Below are 19,574 nucleotides of genomic sequence, written 5' to 3'. Positions count from 1 at the left end.
CGTAGCTACGGGCAGCACTTGCTAAGAATGATGAGTGTTTCGTAGAGATGTTTTCGTGATATGCCATAAACTTGTCATTTCCAATAAATACGATACATGCGCAAGGAAACAAGGGTATATGTCTAATCAGGGTACAGGGCGGGTGGCGTAGATAACAGTGCTGGTGGAAGGGTATCATAACAAGAACAGACGCATACTGAACTCCAACAGCAGGAAGCAAAAGCAATAAACAGTTGCAGACGCATGACCCGAGAAATACAAAGTGACATGAAGCTCAATGCTTCCTCTTTGATCCTTTACGACTCAAACCGGTGCGCGATGCGTATACAGGCGGGTGATCATCCGGGCTTTCAGAGTCTGTTGCAAAGGCATCGACATAGCGAGATTGCATGGATGGACGACGACCATCGCCTAGAGGTCGGGCAGATGGAAGTGAACCCTCGACGGTGCGCAGATCCCATGGGTCTTGCGATGCTGACTGCGGCGACATCATCGTGGCTGCTGCGAACGGGTTGTCTTGACTGATGGATGGACGCCTAGCAGATGGCGGCCGAGCGTAATCTTGGTTGAAGTTCGCTGGGAAGGATAGCGGCGGAGGCGCGCGTTTCCTCGAGCTGGAAGGCCTGTAAGACTCTGTAGGCACCTGAGTATCGAGCACTGGAGGGCTTGGCTGCGAGACACTTGGACGGCGCTTGCTGGGAGTGCGAGTCAATCCAGCGGGACGCGTGTTAGAGGTAAGACTGTCGTGGCGAGCCATCGACTCGCGGCGTGTGGAGAGGGAACGATCGCCGCCACGCGGGTCCCAGTATGCAGCCGGCTTCTCTTGTTGGTTTTTACGGGCTGCCAGCTCCTCCTCTCGCTCCCTGGCCTCTGCAATCTGCCTTTCGCTCCGCATCTGTTGTTCCTCGGCTTTGATCAAGCGTCGTTGATCTGCTAGCTCAGCTGACGTCATAGAGGAGGATTGTCTGCGTGATGCGTTCGGCCGCTTCTTCGTATAGTCGATCGTTGGAGGGCTTGATTTCTCCTTCTTACGATCTTGGGCCTTCTTGGCTTCCAAGTCCTTCCTCTCTTGTCTGAGGCGTTCTTCCTCCTTAACACGACGAAGTTCTTCCCTGGCCAACGCTCGATCTTTCTCCTTCTCAGCGAAGAGCTTTTCTGCCCTCTCATTCGCGCGGCCGTCTGCACGGGCGGGTTCGAAATGTACGCGTCTGGCAGTATCTTCTCTGTCACGCTCATCAGCCACCCGTCGGTCAGACTCTTCTTGATGCCGACCTGACTTGGATTGCCTTTGTCGCTCGTCGCCAGTCTTGGTGCGACGAGCGCCTTCAGGTGGGCCCGAGCTAGTGTAAGACGAGCTCGAGTGATCAGCAAAGGCGTCGTAGTCGAGTGGATGTGGGCGGTCTGATGTGTACGTCTCTCGTGGAGCAACCCTGGCCGTCCGGTATGGATCAGATGACATACCACCCTGACGCTGAGGCGGCGAGGACGGAACAGCAGTAGGTGGGTTGTGAATCACCGTGGAAGAGCGTTTTGTACTTCGCTGCCTAGCCGGTGGGTCGTACTCTGCGTCCGACGCGACGTAAAGCGAGGGTGTCTGACTGGAAGACGCTGACGGAACATGGCGAGAGCTTTGACCGTATGGTGCAGTAGGAGTTGTAAGGTAGCTGCTGTGATGATCGAAGGACGCTGGTGGAGGCAAGGGGGCTTCCGGGAAACCAGTTCGGTAGGTGTAGGAGGCATCAGAGCCTACTGAATCAACAGCGATATCACGAGATCCAACAGAGCCGAGTGAAGACCGATCGTAGGGCTTGGTAGAGACCGAAAGTAATGGGTATTTCTTGCCTTTGTTATCTTTCTTTGAGCCAACCTGTATGAAGATCTCGCTGCTGATCGGTCGTTGGCCATCCCGAGTTGAGGGACGGCTACCACTGCCAGACGGACGACGTGTTTGAACCAAGTATGTTGAAGTGGTGGGAGTTGGTGGATTCGTCGGAGACGGTGTGCCCATGGAGCCATTTCTAGGAATGTATCGAATGGGCACGACGATTGCGTCTCGGCATGGTCTATCACCACGTGCTTTCGCACAAAGGCAGGCTCGCGTAGATGTCAGGGGTCGCCCATCAGGGGTGAACTCCTCGCGCTCCTCGATCCGACACATGATGGCGATGTGTAATGGGTTAAGTCGGAGTTGATAGATATCCTAGAGGCGAGGATGATAATAGAACACCTTGCCTCAAGCTTTAGTCTTGGGCTGGATGCTCTCGGTGAAGTATGATGTCAAACCAGCTTATCCGGGGTAATGAACCCGTCGGGGGATAGGCAGATATGGAAGTACCGGACGGTAAGGATGTCTTGATGACGTGTGTATCCAGATCACACAAAGTGTAAACTGATCAGGATACGGGTCGATTTGCGTAGTTTGGATGTTTTGGCGATATTGGGGAGACTGAGGGTATTTGAGGAACAGGTGACGGCCCGACTAAGACAAGCGGCAAGTAGGATGAGTGTACTCGTAGATTCAAGGACACATGGGCCGAAAAGCGAAAGAGTCAGAGCGGCGAAGGGGTAATAATAGAGAGGATCATGTGCAGGGAGCTATGCAGCTTCGAGGAAAGTAAAGTGCAGCCCTACTGGGCGAGGGTTCCTTTTAAGTGCAAGGCGGCGCAGGTTGTAGCCTGGAAAAGTGCACAATGAGTGGACAAGGAGCAGATTTACCACAGATGACCGAAACGGGCGGGCAGAAAAAAAGTGCCAGTGCCAGGCGGCCGCAGCGGCAGGCAGGACGGAATGCATGAACATGATCCGGGCGTCTTTGGGGCCATTCCTTAGGGCTGCGCAGCGGTGAATTGCACAGCCTGCGAGCGACCGAAGACACCGCCCAGCCGCGAGTGGGCCGTGGTTCTGACCGGTGCCCTGTGCCTGAGGGTGATGAAGAGGGAGACTGACCCGATGCAATTGGGGAATTGGAAAAATTGTCGCAACTGGTAGCCGGTTTGCGCATCCGCGCGGCCGCACAACCTGTCTCAGACTCGATGGGCAGCAATAAACTGCCGGTGCTCGAGCGCACCCCGTCCTCCCCGTCGCCGTCCCCCAAGCTCGGTTTTAGTCACTTCGCCTGATGACATTCTCCTTTGATGAAGACATGGAGGCCGTGCTAGTGCTGTTAGCGATGAAAGAAATCCGGATCGCCAGCTCTCAGCTGGAAGACTGGCGAATGATGGTAGGGGCTATGCAGTCATTCCCGTGTCGTGAGGCAGGCGGGCCTCCATGCCAGGCACCAGAAGCCGGGCATTTTGCTGATCGGCGCCCAATGCCCGACCATATTGCTTTGCCTCGAGTAGTGATATGGATAGAGGGAAGGGTGCTTGGCCGCTCAACTGGCTGTGGGGCATCACGTTGCGGCGGGCGCTAAAGGGAGACGGGATGCACCCACGCTGCACGCGAGCAGCGGACGCATCGTTCGCATACAGGCCTCATGCGTCGCGTTCTCAAACTTCGACACCGCGATTATATTGCGCGTCGCTAGTTTTCTTGCATTTCTTGCAGAATCGCGCAAGAGGTGCTCACGAATGGCCGTGATGCGCACCATTGATGAGGGCGGGGAGGCGAATTGCTGAGCATGTGAGCTCGTGGCCACCTTGCTGCCTTGACCCAGCCGAAGTCGGGAAAGAGCACTCGACAGTGTGCGTCGCACCTGCCCGTGGGAGGTGAGTCTTCGTCAGCGCCTTCTTCCAACCCTCAATTAGCGCCAACTCGTAGGTAGCACCGAGAGGCTGCAATTGACCGACCGCGACAACAGATTGACCTCCTTACAAATTTCCACCGCCGTCAGCGTAAATGCGACAGTCCCACAAACATCTTTGTTTGCCGGATGTGGCGGTCATCCGATGCATGCTGCTTGCGAGCCGTTTGGTGGCACCCCCCTGGCCCCTGGCCTTTCCATCGCTTCACAGCCTCAGCCACCAGCCGTAAGAGTTGCGCTTTCCGTCACCTTTCTGATACTTTGGGGGTTGAATCCTTCGACTGGCGAATAACTACCAAGTGGCTAGGAAGCGTGCCGCTCCCTCAATCTGCGACACCGCTATTTGCGTTAACGGATCCCAAAAGGGAACTGGCCTGATGAAGGTGCGCATGGCCACACATCGAGCAGCCACACTTCGGCGTTGGTCTCGCGCGCTCTTTCATCCGCGGACGAAGCGATGGATGACGGAGTAAGATTGGGTTGTAATTGGCAGAATTGAAGCGTGTACTATGCACATGCCAGTCTTCACAAGGCGTTACCATGAGCTTGAAAGACTCGGTACTGTTCGGATATCGCACCCGTCACGTTGCTTGCCAGATGCTCTCCAGGCTAACAGGTCCCACTGTCACGAGAATTTCGTTCCACCGTCTTTTCACGAACGACGTACCGGCTAATCTCCATGGTGCACTCAACGTCCACCGATATTACTACCTCAGCCACGACGCCTCAACAGACTAGGCCGACAATGGCCTCAGGCGTGCTGTGCCACACCATATCGCCAATCCGCTATCAGTGTCACATAGCTGCTCAGCCTCCATGACGGCTTCCACACGCGAAAAATTTACTTTCTGCGATTTTTGTTGACGCTATCGGTGGCTGGAGAACCGCTGCGAACTTGAAGCTATCGCAGCTCACCGCCTGCTTGTCCATTGCGTACGTATTTGTAAGATACGAGCGGTACGGCCAGTCACATTGCTCCAGTGTTGAAGACTGTACATCCTACTCAGGAGCGACCTCGCACTCGACAATGATCGCACTGCTGCTGAAACGTATGGCTTGGCAGCGCTACACTTACCAACATCTGGGAAGCGAAGGGTATGGGGCGGAAGCGTCTCACTGTCTCTTTACTGTTCGGATGCTTATTAAGGTAGTCAAATTCGGACAAACAGCCCATTGCAGTATCGACTCCATATTGCTGATGTCTCATAAGCAAGTCTATCCGACACTTCCATCGAAACTAAGCCACGTTTCTTCTCACGTCTCACAGGAACCATCTACGCGCCGTCCCGGGTTGCCTGGTCTACCTGTAAGCAGAACGTGTGCCACTACCAGGTTTCGGCCCCATCGCCACTGAGAACCAACCACAGCCTTGCACAGGAGCAACAAGCTTTGTTACATGGGTACGATAGCAGCTGAATGACTGGCTTAGGCCAAAAGTTAGGTATGAATAGATCAGGTTCCATCGCTGGAACCGAGCTTGGAGAAAGCTTTTGTTGAACGGTGTGTTGCAGTGATTTGCCAAGCATGGCGAGATTTCACCGAAGTAAAAGTCGAAATCATGGAAGGTAAGATCACACTCAAGTGCAATGCTTGCGAACGGCATGGACACGATCACATGCCACTCCCAACGTAAGGTCCACATCAGAAAACATCGAATAGGCCCCAGCCTACCACCTGTCTCACATTGAAACAAAGACTTGGGATTTTCTCGCTATCATGCCCACTCTAGGAGCTACAACAAGCGGCACGGCAGTACGACTCTACATCCTCGGCACCTCCGACCTCCTTCGATATCATGTTCTGCCAAGCCGAAGTCGGAGCCTGCCAGATGTCTCAGAATGTAGGCAACTATTCTCGCCACTAGCGCGGACACATGATCTTTCAATGGAGGTATCCACACTGGGTTATTGCCTGCCCCGTCGCGTTGGTATCCGGAAGCTTCTTCGCTCTAGTTGCACTTGATCATGTCGTATTGTGTGAGACTGGAGTCGGGTTGGGTCCCGTACAAGACTTGGGATCTCGATGTCTAGTAAGGCTCAAATAGACACGTTTTTCTGAGTATAGCTGGCGAGACTTGTGACTGAAAAGCCAACGACGAGAGGTATGTAGATATCTCATGTTCATTTCATACAATACAATGTGTGCAGTATAATACAAATATGTTGTACCATCTAGTCCCCTCGCAAGGCCTCAGCCATCCCAGGGAAACCCCTCGGTGGCTGTGCATGTCCCTGAGGCTTCGTGCTCTCCAGGAACTCACTGAACTGCTGACCCTGCTCACTCTGCTCATCCAACTCCTTGATCCCACTCTTCTTTGCTCCACCGACCAAATTCCTGAAAGAAACCTTCTCAGCATACGGTCTCGCTGGCGGCTTCTCGTCGAATTCGCCTCGGCCAACAGCAACCTCCTGGCCAACGGATCGCTTCAGTTTGATCTGGATGCGCCCGTCGTTGGTGACGCTACCAAACTGGGGTTGCACCATAATCTTCCTGCCACCGGGCGTGTCCACATCAATTGTCTCGACGTCCTTGGCAGCCGCATAGTTCCTGGGAACAGTGTATGAAGTTGTGCCGCTGTGGTCATCGTTGGCTACGAAGCCGCCTACTCCCAGACGGGCGTAGAGCTCGTTCTTTGTGCCTGTGCGTCTGGCTTGCATGACACGAGCAGGTATCGGGGCAGGGTTCTCTTGGGGACCGAGGATGGGGTGATTGGCGAGGTATGACTTGTGACGAAGATAGCCGAGTCCGGCTGAAGGGTGGGTGGAGAGGGGCGCGGTTTCTTGGTCGAATTGGTACTGATCGACTTCGTTCTTGGCAGCGTCCGGATTGTATGCTGTGTGCTTGAATCTGATGGCTGGGAGCTTCAAGAAGGGAAGTATCAACTTGCTGACGAGCTTGCTGCTTAGTGGATCCTTTGCAGTCTCTTGCCTCAGCGCCTTGATACCAGCATCAATCTCAGGTTTTGTGATGTGACGCCAGGCCTTTTCTCGTTGCTCTTGCCAGACTTCAGCTTCTTGGGCGTCTATTGGTGCTAATTCGCCGGATATGGAAGCGGCAAGACGACGAGTGTCGTATATCTTGTTCTTGACATACTCGACTAGGTAGTCATTGAACTCCTTCTTGCGGCCTGCAAGCTTTTTGGTAAGAAAAGAGATGAAGTCCTCGGCGCCCATACCAGGAAGCCAAGGTCCCTCGTGCTTCCATCGCCTGGTATTATGAACGACGGGATCCACGGGTGGCGGGGTAAAGGGTGTAAACTGCAATGATCCTGGAGTCTGCGGGGCTTCTAGTCGCTGCTTCAGAGCGTTCCTTGCATTCCTCTGCTCTTTCTGAAGGGCTACAAATTCTTCTAGCCAAGGCTTATCGTTTGATGACTTCCTGCTCGCTTCTTTCTGAAAGGATTTAAAGTCGGAAAGGTGAAGGCCCCATCCACGAGCCCTGAAACTCGCGAGCTTTTCTTCCCACCTCTTTCTCCAGGTGGCGTTGAAGTCGTCCCATTGAGCCTTGACTCGCTCCGAAGGCATGCTCTTCTTGAGAGCCTTTAGGTAAAGTCCAGCCTCATCCAGTCCGAGATCCGTGTCGTAACTCGTAGTATCATCCCGAACCTCAAAAGCTCCCGGCAGTAAGTCGTCGCTCACGCCGCGATTTCTCATCAACGACAGGCCCTTGATCATTGGCACACCCATTTCTTCCCACTTTTGTCTTGTCCGCACATGATCTGCCGCCGATTCGAAGTCCGTAACATGCTCGATAGTATCCAGCTGAGTAACCCTCAGTACTGGGTCGCTCACTTGTACCAGGTGACTCCTTGACGGAATCGGCCGCTTCAGACCCCAATCGCCACGTGCTAATGAGGACTTTGTCGTTGCAATCGCTTGGTGGGTCGGGTATGGCAGGGTCGCGGTGTCGGAGGACTTGGAGATGCCCGCGCCGTAGGTGTCGCTCACGGGCGGTCGTGCAAGTGGGTTGGGCAGCGAGAAGAGGCGAGAATTGCGGAGGAGGTTGGAAGTAGGCGAGAGGGACTGGCGACTGAGAGCCATGTTGGCGATGCGACAGCCGCGTGTGGGCGTTCAATGGCGGCTGAAGTGATGATTCCGACGTGCATATCGAAATGTCGAGTGGAGTTTGCGGCGGAGTGGCCCGTGCGAGACCTCCGCGGCTTCTGATGGGTTGCAGGCTGGGTCACATCACCACGTCAAGATGCACGAGACGGTATCGAATGCATTTTTTGGATGGAATATAACGTTGATAGCTATCTACAGAAGCTATGCAAGATCTTCTTCTCTCCATGCATGCGTGATTCGTCCTCCGCCTCAGCGCCCGTGTCGAGCATTTCTGACATGCGTACTTCTTTCGCGTGCGCAATATGCTGTCCGCCATCTTTCAGGTCAGGACTCACCTCTTCAACCAAAGGTTTTATCCATATGGTCTTTGAAACGCATACCGCGCGCCGAGTGATCTATACATATCATTGCAATCTTCTACGTGTGCATGCCTGTCTATGAATGTCGTAATGCAATGACTGGTGTCATCCCCACTCATCCAGGCAAGTGTTTGTCCCAGTCCTGATCATCGTCTTCGTCGTCGTCCTTGTCTTTCCTGTTTATACGTGGAACGTGCCCTTCAATAGCCATGGTGTGGTCAGACGTTTGCGCAGGAAGCGACGGTGGCTGAGGCGGCGCGTTGCTGGAAGAGCGCTCGAGAATCTGGTCCTGGACGAGGTCGTTGTTTGCCTTGGTAAGGTGGCCCGGCTTCTCGCCTCGTTCGAGCGCGAGATCAGTCATGGCGTCTGCGCGGGCGGCCCAGGCTGCGTCTAGGTCTGCTTCGTCATCTGCGTCAGCCGTGGTCGCACTCTCCTGTTTGAGACGTAGCGGTAGGGCCTTTTCATGTTCGTCGGCATTGTCGACCATGAGCTCGATCTTGTCGCCGTACCCGCCGTGTCGCATCCACGCCGGCTCCTCGTTCAGCTGCACCTTGACGTAGAGTGCGCGTCGTGCGCAGTCGTCGGAACACCACACCTCGAGCACCTTCCTGTCTACTATTTCAACGCCGTGATCAGTGTCAACAAACTGCTTCCTCGCGGTGGATCGCGCCTTCTTCTTGGGGCGCGGGCACAGCGCATATCCGCACTTGTCGGCAATGTTGCGCTCCTCGATGAGGGCGTCGTAGTCGGCGGGCTGGAAGGGAATTACTGCTTTCTGGAAGAAGTGAGCGTCGGAGGGCGAGGGTCGCTTAGCATCGGCGTCTGGCGAGGTGGGAAAGTCCATGAGGGTCATGACGGCCTCCAGCACCTCTGCCTCGACGCGCTTGCGGTCTTCAAGTACCGTCGCATGGTGGCGGGCAACTGCGAGGTGGCGCGCATTCACGGGTTTCCTGCCCGGGGGCGCGTTGGTAGAGACGGTCGCGTTCTTCAGGATGGACTTGGGCGGCATGGCGGGCCTGTGTTGGTGTTGGGATCGTCGTGGCTAGAGTGTGAAGTGGAACCTCGTTGGGCGTGCTTGGCGGAGCGTCGGGGACTTGGGCGGGGCTGTTTGAGCTTCGTCACCACACTTGTTCGCACGAGGCACCTGCAGCAGCCCTCATATCTCCCACTGCCCCTCGCCCAGAGCTGGATGGGTGCAAGCATTGAATGGTAGGCTGCCCCGTTGACCCGCGCGTCCCGCATTGCTGCCCAGGCTGACATGGGCGTCATCGCAGCTACACGTCCGAGACCCGCCGTGCACCTAGAGAGCTCCCACACATTCTTGCTGTAGCGCTGTCAGGCAGGGACCGCAGCTGTCACCCCCATTGCGTCTTCCGCCGCCGGACCACCTCTGCAGCCATCGACACACCCCGCCGCCATGTACAAAGTCAGGGCCGTCTTCGACTATGTGTCTAACCACGAAGACGACTTGGGCTTCAAGGTCGGCCAGATCATCTCCGTCACCGAGGAGGAGGGCGACGACTGGTACGTGGGCGAATACACCGACGACAGCGGCACCAAGCACGATGGCCTCTTCCCCAGGAACTTCGTCGAGCGCTACGAGCCAGAGCCGCCACCACGACCCAACCGAGCTTCGCGGCACAAGCCATTAGAGCAGCCGCCTGCGCAGGAAGCCCCTCCCACGCCCCAAATACCGCAGCAGGAGCCAGAGCCAGTGCTGCCTCAAGAACCAGAGCCGCCAAAGCCCCAGGCCCCTCCCATTGAGGTGCCCAGCGCTGCCAAAACAACACCGCTGCCCATGTCACCCATGTCGCCTCGCTCTGCGTCGAGCGCAAAAGCCCCGGAAGCCCTGCCGCCGCAGTCGGAGTCGTCCAAGCCCGCTCCTCCAGCGAAGAAGGCTCCTCCGCCTGTCGCACCCAAGAACAATGCCTTCCGGGACCGCATTGCTGCTTTCAACAAGCCCACTGACCCTCCGCCCAAACCCTTCAAGCCCTCTGGCGGCGCTCCTAGTTTCATCAAGAAGCCCTTCGTGGCTCCCCCGCCGAGCCGCAATGCCTACGTTCCTCCCACTCGAGAGGCTCCCCCCGTCAAGACCTACCGTCGCGAAGAGGACCCTGAGATTGCAGAGCGTCAGGCGCAGACCCAGAACGATGCGGAGCGCGCGGGATTGGTCGCGCATGACAAGGCAAATGCGAACGAGGGCGAAGAAGAGCCACAGCCCAAGATCAGCCTGAAGGAACGCATCGCTCTGCTGCAGAAACAGCAGCAGGAGCAGGCAGAAAGGGCCGCGGCTATGCACAAGGAAAAACCAAAGAGACCGCCTGTGGCCAAGAGGACTGAGTCTCAAGACGCTCCCGCTGAAGACAGCGAGGACACTGGCCTCGAGCGCGTGACAAGTGGAGCTTCCAAAGGTCGTGCATCCATGGACCAAAATCGCCCTCCGCGAACATCGCACGATATCCGCTCTCCAGACGCGCTCAACCGTGACCGCGATCTCCTCAGCGAGAATGACGCTGACCAATCAGCAGCTGGAGATACTGAAGATGCTGGAGGAGAATCCACAAGTGTCGAAGAGGACCAGGACCGACCAAAGAGCAGGCACCCGCCACCGCCACCTCCCAGAGCACCCACTGCCCCAACGGAAGAGCTCAACGTTGGTGATGAGCAAGACGTGCCCGAAGAAGAGGAGGAGGAAGAAGAAGACGAGGAGACTGCCGAGCTGAGACGGAAGGAGGAGTTACGCGAGCGCATGAGGAGACTGGGCGGTGGCATTCCCGGCATGCCCGGTATGCCTGGGATGTTCGGAGGTGGTATGCCCATGGGCGGTGGTCTTCCACCGAAGAAGAAGAAATCGACCACCGAGAAAAGGCCCGAAGAAACTGAGGAGTACAGCATGCCTCAGCAACGAGTTCCTATGTTTGGTATGCCTGGTATGATGCCCGTCCGAAGCCCAGAACCTGAAGATCGCACGCTTTCTGTCGAGAAGGAGGATGAAACTTCGCACCCCGTCACAGGCACTCACTCAGCGAACGAAGTGCCAGACGTAGAGGAGGTTGCATCTCAGCCGGCCCGGCCAACTACTGGCGATGGTCCTCCACCTGTTCCAACAGACCGTAAGTTTATCATTCCTCGCAAACCAATCCGCGCTTTTGTACACCATGCCCAAGGCCGCCTGCAGTCGCCATCTTCCGAGACCTTATCGAAGACATATGTCACTTATGACGGTCTGTCGGAATATGTCATGACTGTATGCGTGTCTAGTATGTGTGTGCACTTGGCTCTATCAATAATTCTTACGTCCATTCCACTGGTTCTAACATTCTCCAGGACGTCCTGCTCCCCCTCCTGTCCCATCAGCCTGTAAGTCATATCGGCTATCAATACGTGAACAACACTGACAGTACCTAGCTCGACCGGTACCGCCACCTCCTCCGCAGGTTCTCTCTCCTGGGCCCGGATCTGAGTCTGGTGATGAGATGACCGACACTGCCCCTACCCCGTCTGCCCCTTCCCAGCCATCCAATAGGCGGGCTTCGTATTTCGCTTCTGGCGAGCCAGCTCAGGATCTGGCAGAAAGACGCGTGCCTCCCATTCCGTCAGCGGGTCCTACATCGCCTACAATGAGCCGTCCGCCTCCGCCACCTCCACCAACGCAGGCACCTCCATCGCGCCATGAAGATCTTCCGATTCGCAAACTGGACCGTAACGAGGGCGAGACTGACTACGAAGGTGACTATGACACCGACATGGCGCCCGAGGCAACTCACAAGGACGCCTTGAAGTCACATGCTCGCGATTCCAGCGTAGAAGACAATACCTTGACGGACGAGCCAACTTCAGCACGCTCGCCCACTATTCCTCAGGGAATGCCGCCTCTGCCTCCTACTGCACCTCGTGCAGTTCCGCCTCCACCACCTCAACAGGGGCCCAGTCGGCCATCAACAGATGCCCCCCGTGGTGCACCGCCTCTCCCACCGGTACCACCACCGACTCGCAGCGCCCCTATGGACGATGACGATGAAGAATATGACCCTTTCAAGTACACTGGCCCACCCCTTCCGCAAGCCGCGGCGCCTCCAGCTCCTCGAGCAGTGCCACCGCCCCCACAAAGCCAGCCTCCTCCCCCGCAGAATCGCCCACCACCACCCATGCCACCATCGATGCCTCCTGTACCACATCGTCAAGCGGGTGAATCAGATGAAGAGGATGATTTGTACTCTTCCCCGCCGGCTCGGAAGTCTCACGATAGGCCACCGCCTCCACCACCTCAGGCTCCTCCACACCAGCATGCACCTCCGCCTCTTCCACCTCTACAAGCTCCGCCTCCTCCAGCTCAAGAAAGAATGGTCCCGCCGCCACCGCAGGAACGCCCAGTTTCTATGTTCTCGCCAGTCGCAACGGAGGCACCGCCTCGGATGCTGAACACTCGGAAGTCGCTTGATGCAGCCCAAATGCTGACGACTCGATCTTCCATGGATCAGCCTCGCCCGGCAACGAATCAAGGTTTCATTGCAAACGATATCGATTTGGGGATGTCGTCGCATTGGTGGACCCAGCCCAAGCTACTTCCCCCATCACTCCAAGCTCGCAAAGACGTCCTGGTAGACATGAAGGAGTCGCAATCAGGCAACACTGTGGAGAAACTCATCAAAGTTCTTTACCTTGACTACTCACAAACGATCATTTCCGCCCGCTTCGAGTCCACCAACGTCTCCGACGTGGATCTTGAACAGCGCAATGAGCCGCCGCCTCCAAGCCAGCGTCCTGATCAGCTGGAGAACGCGTACGAGCAGTTTGGTCGCACGATAGCCAAGACTATTGAGTCGAAGCAGAACACTGTCGTAGGCAATGGCACGCCACAGGGACTGATTGAGGAGCTGTTTAAGCCCTTCAATGACGCACTGCCCCCAATTTCAACTCGCTCCTACGGCGCGCTTGTGTACGCCAACCTAGCGAACGCGTCAACCCAAGTATATGATGAGATTCGCCCTGGTGACATCATCAGCTTCCGCAATGCAAAGTTCCAGGGTAAGACTGGGCCAATGCATGCTAAGTACGCGATGGATGTTGGGAAGCCGGATCACGTCGGTGTTGTTGTCGAGTGGGATGGGAGTAAGAAGAAGGTAAGGGCTTGGGAGCAGGGACGTGAGCACAAGAAGGTCAAGCCAGAGAGCTTTAAGATGGGAGATTTGAGATCAGGTGAAGTGAGGGTGTGGCGTGTAATGAGTAAGAGTTGGGTGGGCTGGAACTGATTGGTCGAGCTGCCCGTTTGTAGGTGAAGAGCGAGGAATTGTAATTAAACCTTTAGTCTTGCGCGTCTGTGTATCCTAGCTGGCACCCTCCAAAACTTTCCAACGTACTCACCATACCACACCCTGATACCTACATCACATCAAACACTTGCCAACATGCCCTTCACCTTCGACCCCGAGGTCGACTATGCACCCGCGCCCTCGCCGCCAACGTCCGCAGCCCACATGGGGCCATCTTGGGACGCCGTATGGCGTATCGCCATCTCCAACCCCGACAAGGTGGCCGCCTTGGCCGAGGCCAAGGGCATGATCAAGGAGAAGCTCCGGTGGGAGAGAGCGGTTGCGGCGGAGAAGAGGGAGAGGATGAGGGTGGGGGTTTCGGCCTGGAAGCTCGCCCGGGAGCTGGATGAGTGGAAGTAAGTCTTAATTGATCACCCATTGACGAGCTAAGCTGACATATCTTGACAGGCCGGTCTTCGGACAGTAGATCTGGGCGGGGTGGAGAGGAATTGGGGCCTTCGGGCAAAACATCTTGAGTTCCTGGCGGTGGCAGAGGTGGTGCGGTGCGGTTTGGGGGGATGGCGCCGCTGTGCGCCTTATAAATATGCATGAATAGAACTCTTCTCCATCATTTAGGTGACTACAAGTAACATGCTGTGATGATGACATTGTATATGTGCTTAGTATGGTGCTGCATGTGTTGTTTTGATTGTTCTGGGCACCTCTGTAGCTGCCACTCCCCTACATCATCTCACGAACTCAACCGGCACGCGACCTCCTGGGGCAATACAGTACCCTCGCATGTTTCCCCGGTCAGTCGAATCATCACTAACTACCTCCATGGTGCTCTGTCGTCGACGTCTCGAGACTGTGATGGTCTAAGGTATCCTGCAAAGCTCTCCGCCCTTCACTAGCAAACAAAGGGTCCTAATACATTTTGCAGAACACAACCACCTTTGCAAAGTCCTCAATAACTCGAGCGAGCGACACCGAAAGCGCCGCTCATAACCCGTCGTTCACTTCCTCAACCCGCTCTTCGACACCAGTCTCCGTGAGCTGACGAATCCTACTTGGGCCTTCAACACCGCTCACACCATCGCCCTTCAGCTAAGCGAAGCCGTCACACTGTTCCCAACACATGCGCCGTATCTCCTCACACACCCTCTGCTACTCATGTTCACACGTCTCTTCTTCCTGGTCGATGAGATCGCAGATAAACTGGACACGGTTGGTATTGAAGTGGGAGACGACTGGCACGAGCGTGAGCGGGACGAGTTTTTTTGGACATACTGCGGTGATTGGGAGAAGCGGTCGATTGACTGCGTTGAGCGCACGTACATGGCGACTCGTGATGAGGTTCGCTGGTACGTAGAGAATGATGTTGACAAGGATGGGAATGCTATAATGGAAGCGTCGGTGGCTGGGAGTGATGGCGAAGTCAGCGATGGACAGGATGGCGAGAATGAGCAGACTGAGGACGACATGGATGAAGAGGTGGAGGACTGATAGATATTAGTCCAGACGAATGCATATGTTGATTGAAGATGTTAAGCCTGAACAGGAGGCAGAAGCAAGGTTGTGTTTCAATAACAACGTGGACGTCTTTCTAGACGTTGCTGCGCCTCAGCTACTGGAATAGCGCCAGCCGACAACGAGTCCGCGGGATATAGATCCGCTACTCCAGCACCCTAGACGCACAGTGGAGTCGTTTGGAGCTTTCTGTCTATTTGCTAGATTGCTCATGTCGTGACAATGAAGTTTGGCTGCGCACAAAGTCGCTGACAACTGTAGCAAACTGATCAAAGCATAAGACCTTCATGTTCAGCCGTTCGGTCTCCTCACTTGCTCTATTCAATATCCTCGCCCACATACAGTCTTCGTCAACGATCAAGCTTTTGATCCGGCATATGAGCAACAACATGGACGACAACAAGAATGGACCTGACGAGAGGACCACGAGGCCGAACATACCAGCCAACTCCAAAGCACCACCGAAGTCTAGGTTGAAAACACTCGTGTATGCGAGGGGCGCATTGAGCAACCATGATGGCGATACTGAAATGGTCGAAGCGGTGGAAATGCCAGGAAGCATCGCAGGCGAGCCGGTAGTAGAGCCTCGTAAAAAACAACGAAAGAGGAGAACGGGGATCCCAGACATGAGTGAAGATGACGAAGAACATGAGGACGGGAATGACGACGGTAAGGTGGTACCGAGTAAGAGAAGGAAAAAGGGCAAAGCTACTAAACCCGCAACTTCCGTCGATACTGACAAAGAGGAACAACAACATCCGCAGGCCCTCAAAGTTCCCCCTAAATTCGAGATAGCGTGGGCGGCGCTGGCCGAAAAAGAGGAGAAGGACCCGAAGAGGCCCGACAAGACCATCATCATCGCGCGAAGGAAGAGATGGGAGAATGCTAACGTGGAGGTATTGATATGGAACGACTGCGAGCTTGAGTGGATGAGAAAGACCCATGCGACGAAGCTGTACAAGAAGACTGTCGAGAGATTTGAGAAAGTCGAAGAGAATGATTGGATAGATGTCGACGTACCTGGCTGGTATCAGGTAAGGATTCTCGACAACGTCGTGCTGACAGACGGGCCGGAGAAATTCATCACACGATTCAGCAACGAAGACTACGACCGTGTGCACCAGATGCTCATATTCATATTGAGTGAGGTCCTTCAGCCCAGATCGTGGCTGGTAGAACCAGAGGAAGGAAGCTATCAGTATGCGACGCACGAGGACGAGGCGAAAGCCATGGCATCCATCTCCAAAAGTGCTCAAGAGCTCGTCGAGATAATCTGGAAGCCTTACATCGATGACAGCAAGCCTGATGGCAACGAGACCGATGGAAACCAGGTCGATGAGAACCAGCTCAACGAAGAGACTTATCAAAACTTGAGTGATGTAGATGTCATATGGACTTCTGCATCGAATAAGGTCGGAACGTCCAATGATGACAACGAAATAGCAACAACAACGGGACAAAGATCCAAGATCAAGTTGACGAACATCTGGACTGTCTTCATCGAAGACTTCCATGTTTGGCAGAGAAAGCGTACTACTGGACCAGTCTTGTTAGTCAAGATTGTGCCGCCAACCATAGCGAAACGAAAAGACCTCGGTCGTCGTATGATCACCCACAGTCCCCATGTCGCCAGGCCAGGCTCCTGGCCCTATCTTCTCGCCCTGGCCTTACTCGCAGACGACGAAGCGAAGCAAGCGGAAGAGGACATGGGGCTAATGGCGCACAGCGCTCGTTCTAGAGATGCTATCCATACCTGCATGGAAGAGTATCAGGAGCATAAGAAGCTGAGCTATGCCGAAGCAGTACACACCTTCTGGTTACTTCAGCAGTCCCTGCAGGACGAGCAGTTCGCTAGCGAGAGTAACGCAAAAAAGCCAGATGATGACGCTGCTCCGAGGCCTGGATCCGACCGCGGACAACATAGCAACTCTGAACACGACGACAGTACAGACACCTCTGGAGATGAAGACGACACTCCAGCCAACGAGAAGAGCGCCCGGCCATTGGAGGGTAGGAGACACGGTAAGCTGGCGAACGAACACGACGAGCATGTTGAAGCAGAAGATGCTGAAGCCGAGTCAGGGAATGACGAGATTGAAGGATATGGCACTGAAGCTGACCAAGATCGACCAGCCCCAACTCATGCCCCTCAGCATCAGGGTGCCTCAGAGGAGAGAGAAGCGCTTGCGAAGTCAGGCCCTGATTCAAGAAAACCTGGCATGTCAGCGGTGACTGATAACGAAGAGGGGGTAGTGGATGGAACATCTAGGCCAGCAAAGAAGTTGAAGACTAAGAAGACTGTGGCGTTGGCCGATGACGAGAACTAGGTAGACAGGGTCAGCCGTGTGCAAATGTCTATAGCTTCAGCTGCCACACTCCATAGCTGTCAATTCATCTCTTAAGTTTGATATAGCCACTTGTAACATGTAGCAAGCTTGCAACAATCCACGCTGGTGATGGTGACATGATTGCTGGTATAATAGGCGTTGGTATAAGAGGGCAGGTGTGCTATGCCTGTTATCAACGTCTCGTTACCTGCTTTGATCGCGCAATCATCATCCCAAACACAGCATGTCGAAAGATCGATCAAAGCCAACAACTGCTGCCGTGCAGAAGGACGAACCGCAGCCTCAGGCTGAGACATCCACGATAGCAACCATCGAGAGCACTGCTTACCCAACCTCAGACACGATCAAAATCCCGGACGATATGGCCGAGCTTTGGCTCCAGGAGGCACCCGACGATCTCCCAGGTCCAGTCATGAACGAGAAAATCATAGCTGTCAGGCGATTGGGCCTAAAGAGAAATTACCTTTACTTGCTAGAAGGGACGGAGAAGTGGTTCTGGCCTCAGCGTGTCGCCAAAGACGCGAAGGATACGTGGAAGAAGCAAAAGAATGTAGCATCCATGAAAGGCCAGAATCTGGATGTTCAGAACAGCCTGCATGCTTACGACTTGTTCCTGATTCGGGTCGATTCGGCAAAGGTGAATCCGCTGCACGCTGACCTCGGTGTCGTCGATCGGAACTGGACAGACATAAGAGAAGTTCGATACTTCACATCTCTTGCTAGCAAAGAACAGAACACCGAAGAAGAGAAGACTCCAGGCGCTGCTAAAGCTCAATCCTCTAAGACGAAAAAGAGCAAGAGCTCAGCATCTAGTGCGCCTCAAGAAGCGACATCGAACCCCTCCAGTGCCGTGCACATTAAGAGATTAGAAAAGCGGATACTTGAGGCTATTTTGGTGCGAGCAGCAAGACGATCGAGCTGGTTGTCAGCCAAGCATGAGAAGGCGTACAGCTTTTACGAGAAGAAGCACTATGACATGGCTCAAGGCCATGGCCTACAAACACCGTACATAGTACTTGACACAGTCGGTTTTGCCAGTACTTACCCGATGGAATACATCGGCATCCTGCTGCGCTTTGTGCAAGACATCGATCCACTCTCTCCTGTCTTAGAACCAAGGAACGAGCATGAGCCCTGGCATAGGGATTTCCGTCCATCGGAAGCACACGAACAACGACCTACGATAAACCCGACGAAAACGTTCAAAGTCCAGTGGGAACAACTGACGGACATGAGCGTTAAGAGTCTGCTCGACACCCATCAGCAAGACCGGGAAGGAATCGTTTCATTGATAGTGTCTGAAGCACCACACACGCTGCACAACGACAGTTGGGTGTTGCTTCTCGTACTCACTATCGGGACAGAAGAGTACATCGAGCGTTGTCTCAAATCAGCGGGTATCAAGGTTGAGAGCGGATGGTATGAACGTTCTTGCCAGAAGCTTCTTCATCAGCTTAAGGAATCGTCCAAAGCGGAATTGACACTCGTAGAGGATTCTGATGTGTACACAGCATGGAAAAGGCTGAAGCAAGAAATCCATCGGGGTGATGTGTATCCTGAGTGGCTCGAAGAAGACGCCGACCAGTGGTCCGATGGAAACATCTCTGGCACGGAGATAGAACCGGAATCGAAGACTCCAGGTTCTCGCTCTGCGGACGGCGATCTCGACACTGCATAACTCATCGGACACTCATGGAAGCGCACCTAGTCTGGGCAAGAGAATCGAGGAGGACTGAGAGGGTAACGGAAGGAACCTTCTTGGCTGGAGGTATCAGAGGTGACGACAGCGTGACTGGGATGGACTCTCAAGATAAGGTCGAAAGTAAGGATAAATAATGCAGTGGTGACCAAGCTTCGTCTGAATGACATGCCTGCTTCCTACTCGTCGCGTACAAGCTCAGGACTTGAACGGGAAGTCCAGGGTTTGCGCGTTTATCCTTCTCACAAGCTCATTCGGCGGGCCGCGTACTGGCGTTATCTCTTCTCCTCGCCGTTCTAGATCGTCGGCAAGCGTGCCCTTCTAGCATTGTCTTTGCCTCTGGCACTCCACTTTGATGTGCCAGCGTTTGTGAAGCTAGACTGGTATGCGAAAGAACGAAGGACGACCGACACACTGAGTGTTCTGGGGGCGAGGAAGGCGCGTTCGGGATGTCGCAACAGTACGGTGGTATCGCGGTAAGCCTGCGTGGGGCTGATGGGCAGCCATGCAATCGCTCGGAGTATCATCCTCGGTGGACGCTATCATGAGTGCCTCGAGCCCCTGGCGTGGTAGTTGGAAA

At 54.8% G+C, this 19,574-nt stretch overlaps 8 protein-coding genes across 8 annotated transcripts; 5 read left to right on the top strand and 3 right to left on the bottom strand.

Moving 5' to 3' along the window:
- Positions 1 to 274: 274 nt before the first annotated feature.
- Positions 275 to 2,008, bottom strand: J4E85_004695 (uncharacterized protein; the record flags this gene model as incomplete). Its single annotated transcript, XM_051468948.1, has 1 exon — positions 275 to 2,008. The coding sequence occupies one exon, from the start codon at positions 2,006 to 2,008 to the stop codon at positions 275 to 277; it is 1,734 nt and encodes a 577-aa protein (XP_051327163.1).
- A 3,905-nt stretch (positions 2,009 to 5,913) lies between these two features.
- On the bottom strand, positions 5,914 to 7,782 carry J4E85_004694 (uncharacterized protein; the record flags this gene model as incomplete). Its single annotated transcript, XM_051468947.1, has 1 exon — positions 5,914 to 7,782. The coding sequence occupies one exon, from the start codon at positions 7,780 to 7,782 to the stop codon at positions 5,914 to 5,916; it is 1,869 nt and encodes a 622-aa protein (XP_051327162.1).
- A 498-nt stretch (positions 7,783 to 8,280) lies between these two features.
- On the bottom strand, positions 8,281 to 9,174 carry J4E85_004693 (uncharacterized protein; the record flags this gene model as incomplete). The annotated part of the gene is made up of 1 exon (XM_051468946.1): positions 8,281 to 9,174. The coding sequence occupies one exon, from the start codon at positions 9,172 to 9,174 to the stop codon at positions 8,281 to 8,283; it is 894 nt and encodes a 297-aa protein (XP_051327161.1).
- A 408-nt stretch (positions 9,175 to 9,582) lies between these two features.
- On the top strand, positions 9,583 to 13,417 carry J4E85_004692 (uncharacterized protein; the record flags this gene model as incomplete). Its single annotated transcript, XM_051468945.1, has 4 exons — positions 9,583 to 11,278; positions 11,333 to 11,412; positions 11,493 to 11,525; positions 11,603 to 13,417. 4 exons carry the CDS (start codon positions 9,583 to 9,585, stop codon positions 13,415 to 13,417), a joined length of 3,624 nt encoding a protein of 1,207 aa, XP_051327160.1.
- Positions 13,418 to 13,573: 156 nt separating this feature from the next.
- J4E85_004691 (uncharacterized protein) lies at positions 13,574 to 13,904 on the top strand (the record flags this gene model as incomplete). The annotated part of the gene is made up of 2 exons (XM_051468944.1): positions 13,574 to 13,833; positions 13,886 to 13,904. The coding sequence occupies 2 exons, from the start codon at positions 13,574 to 13,576 to the stop codon at positions 13,902 to 13,904; spliced, it is 279 nt and encodes a 92-aa protein (XP_051327159.1).
- A 686-nt stretch (positions 13,905 to 14,590) lies between these two features.
- Positions 14,591 to 14,923, top strand: J4E85_004690 (uncharacterized protein; the record flags this gene model as incomplete). The annotated part of the gene is made up of 1 exon (XM_051468943.1): positions 14,591 to 14,923. The coding sequence occupies one exon, from the start codon at positions 14,591 to 14,593 to the stop codon at positions 14,921 to 14,923; it is 333 nt and encodes a 110-aa protein (XP_051327158.1).
- A 311-nt stretch (positions 14,924 to 15,234) lies between these two features.
- Positions 15,235 to 17,274, top strand: J4E85_004689 (uncharacterized protein; the record flags this gene model as incomplete). The annotated part of the gene is made up of 1 exon (XM_051468942.1): positions 15,235 to 17,274. The coding sequence occupies one exon, from the start codon at positions 15,235 to 15,237 to the stop codon at positions 17,272 to 17,274; it is 2,040 nt and encodes a 679-aa protein (XP_051327157.1).
- Positions 17,275 to 17,518: 244 nt separating this feature from the next.
- J4E85_004688 (uncharacterized protein) lies at positions 17,519 to 18,973 on the top strand (the record flags this gene model as incomplete). The annotated part of the gene is made up of 1 exon (XM_051468941.1): positions 17,519 to 18,973. One exon carries the CDS (start codon positions 17,519 to 17,521, stop codon positions 18,971 to 18,973), a length of 1,455 nt encoding a protein of 484 aa, XP_051327156.1.
- Between the last annotated feature and the right edge of the window lie 601 nt (positions 18,974 to 19,574).

Source organism: Alternaria conjuncta (genome assembly GCF_024043145.1).
Source record: "Alternaria conjuncta strain BMP 0040 chromosome Unknown scaffold_6, whole genome shotgun sequence".
NCBI lineage: Eukaryota > Fungi > Ascomycota > Dothideomycetes > Pleosporales > Pleosporaceae > Alternaria > Alternaria conjuncta.
This window is presented reverse-complemented; position numbering and strand designations above follow the sequence as displayed.